Source organism: Eimeria acervulina, genomic scaffold (assembly GCF_000499425.1).
Source record: "Eimeria acervulina Houghton genomic scaffold, Eah_scaff1522, whole genome shotgun sequence".
NCBI lineage: Eukaryota > Apicomplexa > Conoidasida > Eucoccidiorida > Eimeriidae > Eimeria > Eimeria acervulina.
Genome location: NW_013549131.1, coordinates 1 through 6135, shown reverse-complemented (window position 1 = coordinate 6135; position 6135 = coordinate 1). Strand labels below are relative to the sequence as shown.

The 6135-nt window shown below is 42.3% G+C and overlaps 1 protein-coding gene across 1 annotated transcript; it reads left to right on the top strand.

Annotated features, from left to right (window-relative positions):
• Window positions 1-240: 240 nt before the first annotated feature.
• On the top strand, window positions 241-2251 carry EAH_00060630 (hypothetical protein, conserved; the record flags this gene model as incomplete). Its single annotated transcript, XM_013393433.1, has 3 exons — window positions 241-421; window positions 630-751; window positions 905-2251. 3 exons carry the CDS (start codon window positions 241-243, stop codon window positions 2249-2251), a joined length of 1650 nt encoding a protein of 549 aa, XP_013248887.1.
• Between the last annotated feature and the right edge of the window lie 3884 nt (window positions 2252-6135).

The following is a 6135-nucleotide window of genomic DNA, read 5'->3' as shown; positions in this document are numbered from 1 at the left end:
TGTTCCTGCTGCTGCTGCTGCTGTTCCTGCTGCTGCTGCTGCTGTTCCTGCTGCTGCTGCTGCTTCTGCTGCTGCTCTTGCTGCTGCTGCTGAGGCTGGCTACCGTTTGCTTTGAACTGATTGGAGCAGATGCCTTGCTGCTGTGCTGTCTCCTTTTGTCTTATGCTGTCTCCTTTTCGGCTGCTACTGCTGTTGCTGTTTCTGCTGTTGCTGCTTCTGTTGCTCCTGCTGTCCTTTCTAATGTTGATGCTGCTGCTGTTGCTGCTGTTGCTGCTGCTGCAGCGACTTGAAGAGGAGACATCGAGCCTCCGGCGTACAGTGGCTTTTCTTGAGGAGCAGCTACAGAAGCAGCAGCAGCAGCAGCAGCAACAGCAGCAGCAGCAACAGCACCGGCGGGATGAGGGCCAAGCAGATGGAGACAGTGAGAAGCAAATGCTGCTGTCTGCTGCTGTTTGCTGCAGCTTTTCTTTTTTGTCTCTTCTTTCAGCTCTCCCTGTGTATGGATTGCTGCTGCAGCTGCTTCTTCTGCTGCTGCTGCTGCTGCTCTTGCCGTTGCTACTGCTGCTGCTGCTGCTGCGGGCGCAGCACTTTTTGACTTGCTTCTGCTGTCTCTTGGTCTGCTGCTGCAGCATCCTCTGCTGCTGCTGCAGGAGGTGCAGCAGCAGCAGAAGCAAGAGTAGAAGCAGCAGCAGCAGCAGCAGCAGAAGGCGAAGAGGAGACAGAAAAGGCAGCAAAGCTACAGCGCAGTCAGGTTAGCAACAAGATGTTGCTTGCGTTGTTGCTCTCGCTGCTGCTGCTGCTGCTGCTGTCGGTCCTTCCTGGATTGCTGTTGCTGCAGCTGAAGTCTCACCTGTTGCTGCTGTTACTGGTGCTGCTGCTGCTGCTCCTGTGGGGTTTGCTGCAGGCTTCCTGCTGCTTCGAGGAAGCAGCAGATGACCTGATGGAGACAGAGAGACAGCAGCAGCTGCTGCAGCTGGAGGAGGCCCGTCTGCTGCTGCAGCAAAGTCAAGAACTTTTGCTGCAGCAGCAAATTGCCTCGACTCCGCAGCAGCAGCAGCAGAAGCAGCAGCAAAGTCAGCAGCAGCAAATGCAGCAGCAGACCCTTGTTGGTCCGCTGCAGCAGTCGGCGTTGCCGCACCAGCAGCAGCAGCAGCAGCAACAGGAGCAGCGGCAGCAACAGCAGCAGCAAGACCTGCAGCAGCAACAGAGGACCGCGCTGCAGTGCATGCAAGAACAGCAACTGCTGCACCAAACCCCTTTGCTGCAGCAGCGGGGCGACTGCGATCCTGAAGAACCGCAGCAACAGCAGCAGCAACAGCAGCAACAACAGCAGCAGCAGAAGCAGCAACAACAAGAACAGCAACAACAGCAGCAACAGCAGCAACCAGAAGAACAGCAAGCGATGGAGCACAAAGAAGTGCTTACACTTCAGCAGCAGCAGCAACAACAACAGCAGCAGCTGCAGCAACAACAGCAGCAGCAGCAACAGGAGGAACAGCAGCAGCAGCAGCAGCACGAGCAGCAGGATTTGCGTGAAGACAGTGAAAACCAGCGACTGAATTGCTGCTATGAGGTGTACGTACACCGTAAGTGCCGCAGCAGCACGTATGGGGAGGAGAGACAGTTTGCTGCAGCAGCAGCAGCAGCAGCAGCAGCAGCAGCAGCAGCAGCAGCTCCATTGCCTGTGTGCGCATGCGATGGGGGTTGTGCGGGAGGAGAAAGGAGACAGAAGAAGCAACGGAGACAAAAAGAGACAGAGAAGCATCATGTTGCTTTTGCTGCTGTCTCTAATGCACACAAACAACCCATAGAAAGACTCTGCTTCCTACAGCAGCAGCAGCAGGAGCAGCAGCAGCAACAGCAGCAGCTGCTGCTCGTTAGTGCATGCAGCAATACCCTCAAAGTGTGGGATGCGCAGCAAATGAAATGCCTGTGGAGATACACCCCAAAGTCTAATGCTGCAGCAGCAACAGCAGCAACAGCAGCAGCAACAGCAGCAACAGCAGCAGCAACAGCAGCAACAGCAGCAGCAACAGCAGCAGATGCATGCAGACGCCCCACATTCTGGGGCCTTGCTTCTGCTGCCGGAGGATCTCTACTCGTTGCATGCATAGACAACACCATTCAGGGATTTGATCTTAGAGGTGCAGCAGCAGCAGCAGCAGCAGGAATAGCAGCAACAGCAGCAGCAGCAGCAATAGCAGCAACAGCAGTAGCAGCAACAGCAGCAGCAGTAGCAACATGCAGTTAGAATTAAAATGTAGCTTCAGGTTTCTTAAGAGGACTTTTGTTTTTGTTTGTGTTGTTTATTCATTTACTTATTTATTTATTTATGTTTAATTATTTATTTATTTATTTATTTATGTTTAATTATTTGTTTATTTGTCTGTTTATTTTGTTGTTGTTTAATGTAATTATTCTGTGAATATCTTTTATTTAATTTGTGTATATATATTTTATTAATTATTTTTGTTTTCCTTTTTGTTTATTTGCTGCTGTTTGTGCTGCAGCAGCAGCAGCACCACAGCAGCAATTTGCATGCAGCTTTAAAGGAGCAACACCTAATACTTTTGCTGCTTTGTTTAGAAGCCCTTTGAGCTGCGCATACACCTCAACTAACTACGCTTTCTGTCTTGGCTATGCTGAAGGATTTGCCGTGTCTGCTGATATTCGCAACAATAAATTCGTCGTCCCCACTTCAATCATCCAGACACACTGTAACACTAATAACACTTTTTATATATATAATAGATATATATATATATATGTATATATATAATATATATTTATACGTATATATATATATATATATTCATCTATATAGTATATACTTATACGTATATATACATATATATATATATATATATTCATCTATATATTATATATTTATACGTATATATATATATATATATATGTATATATATATATATATTATTTATCCTTTATGCATTTGTATTATTGGTGTTATTAGGTTTATTGTTATTTGCTTCTTTTTATGTCTTCTCTTTTTTCTTTGTTTTTATTCTTTGTTGTTTACTTCTAACATAATAATATAATAATAATATTTTATTATTATTATATCTGCTTTTAATATTATTATTAGTAGTATTAAAGCATTGTATTATTATTAGTTTTATTATTTTTACTATTATTAATGTTAATATTATTTTTATTTAATTTTATTATTATTTTTAATATTATTAATAATATTGTTATTATTAATTTTATGTTTTTTACTGTTTTGTTGTCTCTGCTCTGTTTATTTTCATCTTCGTTAGTTTTGATGTTCTTCTTCTGCTATTATATTTATTTTTATTTTTTAATATTATTTATTTTTATTAGTCTTTATATGTTTCCTCTTTGTTTGTCGTTTTGGATGAATATTATTATTTTTTGCGTTTGTTTGTTTTGTTTGTTTGTTTATTTCTTTTTCTGTTTATATATATTATCCTTAATATATCTTTTTGTGTTTATTTATTTTATTTTAATTAAATTTAATTAATTAAATTAATTAATTCGCCGATTAAATTTTTGATTTTGCTGGGGTTCGAACGCGTGCGTGTGTTGGTCCTCAGGTGTATGTTCTTCAATTTGTTGTCTTCCCACATCTTTATCATCCTCACCTACTTCTTTATCATCATCTTTATCTTCATCTTCATCTTTATCTTCTTCTTTATCTTTTAATTATTCTTCTCTTTCTTCTGCTTGTTCTTCTCTAAGTCAACCCCTATACCCTTTGGCTGTGAGCTGCCCTTCTGTGCCTCCGCGTGTATTTATTGATAGTTTCAGCATTCAATTAGCGGGTTCAGCTGTCTCTTCTTTATCAGCATTAAAAGCAGCTAATTCTTCATTTAATAATTCAAACAAATGCACTCTAGCAGGAATATCTGCTGCTAATACAGGCAGCCATTTGCCTGTTGCTTGGAGCATCAATGAACAACTCTGCAGCAGCAGCAGCAGCAGCAGCAGCAGCAGCAGCAGCAGCAGCAGCAGCAGCAGCAGCAGCAGCAATAGCAGCAGCAACAGCAACAGCAGCAGCAATAGCAGCAGCAATAGCAGCAGAAGCACAGCAGCAGCGGATGAGGAGACAAAATATCCTTTGACTGCTTTAACTGCGTGGGGACAGCGCAATTGCTTCGTCTCTGGCAACGCGTACACCCCAAAACCCTAAACCCTAAACCCTAAACCCTAGACCCTAATTTACAGACCGTAGAAAAGATTGTTGCTGCTTCATTTTGCGTTGCTGTTCTTTGATAGTTATTATTATTATATTTTTATTTTAATTTTATTTTAAACAAATATTAAAAATATAATAAATATTTTTTCTCGTGTTTGTCTCTGATGCAGAAGAGGAGACATTCAGTTCTGGAAGTGCAGCAGCAGCAACAGCTGCTGCTGCAACAGCAGCAGCAGCAGCAGCAGCAGCAACTGCTGCTGCTGCTGCTTTGAAGGGGGAGGAGGTGTCTCTGATGTCGTTTGTCTCCATCCTTCGATGCCCCGTCGGCTGAGGTCAGTGATTAAAAACTTAAACTGTCTCCTAGTCTCTCTTTCTCTCTTTTTGTTTCTCTTTTATTTTAATTTATTTTTAGTTTGCTTATTTCTTGCTTTTCTTCTCTAAGAATATTATCGTGAGTCTTTACGGCTCAGTCTTATCCTTTCTTTAATGCTGCTGCTGCTGCTGCTGCTGCTTGTGCTGCTTGTGCTGCTGCTGTTTGTGTTTCTTCTCTGGGTAATTCTGCTGCCGCTTGTACTGCTCTTTCTGCTGCTGTTGCTTCTGCTGCTGTTGCTTCTGCTGCTGCCTCCGCTGCTGCCTTTGCTGCTGCTTCTGGTGTTGTGTGTGTGTTGTTTCTGCTGCTGCTGCTTCTGCTGCTTCTGCTGCTTCGGATGCTGTGTGTGTGCTCTGCTGTTTGTGCTATTTCTGCTTCTGGTGCTGCTGCTGCTGCTGCTGCTGCTGCGTCAGGGCTGGTGAGAGTGCTGCGGTGTCTCTCGATGTGTGGGGCGGCGAATTTTTTGCTGTTGGGACAGCCGACAGCAGTTTGTGTTTATTTAGAATTAAAGATAAATAAATTTAAATATAATTTATTTATTTATTATAATTTATTTGTTTTTTATTGCTTATCTCTTCTGTCTGTCTGCTAACTCACCACCTCGTTTCTCTTCTTTTCTTTTGTTTATTTTCTTTATTTTCTTTGTTTTATTTTATTTTATCTGTTTTATTTGTTTTGTTTTATTTGTTTTATTTTATTTGCTTTAATTTATCTGTCTTTTTCTTTTTCTTTGCATTTCTTTATTACCGTTTTTTTTTGTTTTTTTGTTTTGTTTGTTTGTTTGTTTGTTTGATGTTTTTTCTGTTGGATTTACTTTAATCAAATTTAAAATTTTAATTTTAATAACACTTTTTAGATGGTGCAAGGCAGCTGGAAATACTTCTGGTGCATGCATGCGCTGCAACTTGCGGTGTACTGGCAGCTACACATGCAGCAGCAGCAACAGCAGCAACAACAGCAGCAGCAACAGCAGCAGCAGCAATACTATTAGAAGAAGAAAACAACAGAATGTTTGTCTTATAAGCTGAACTCAAACAAAATTACACCTCTTAGGTGTACGTACGCATGCAGCCCTGCTGCTGCTGTTGTTGTTGCTGCTGCTGTTGCTCCTGCTGCTGTTCGTGAAAGTGCTACAGTGTTTGCAGCTGCTGCCAGTGTTGTTGCTGCTGCTGCGCTTGCTGCTTCTGCTGCTGCTGCTGCTCCCACTACAGACAGGCTGCATGCAAGGGCTATATGCAGAAGAGAGAAAAACAGGAACGCAAATGAACAAAATATAATTATTTATATTTATATATATTGTATAGCCAGGCAGCGATGATATAAACATGCGGCTCTAACAATGCAACAGCAGCAGCAGCAACAAGAGCAGCAGCAGCGACAGCAGCAGCAGCAGCAGCGGAAGCAGCAGCAGCAGTACCAAGCGCAGCAACAGCAGCAACAGCAGTAGCACAAAAATAAGTATTGCAGGCTGCATGAAAAACAAACGAGGATGGCGCGATAAGAGATAAAGAAGCAAATAAACAAAAAAGAACAAAGAAGCAAATAAACTAAAACTCAAAAGAGGGAAGCCATATATATATATAAACAT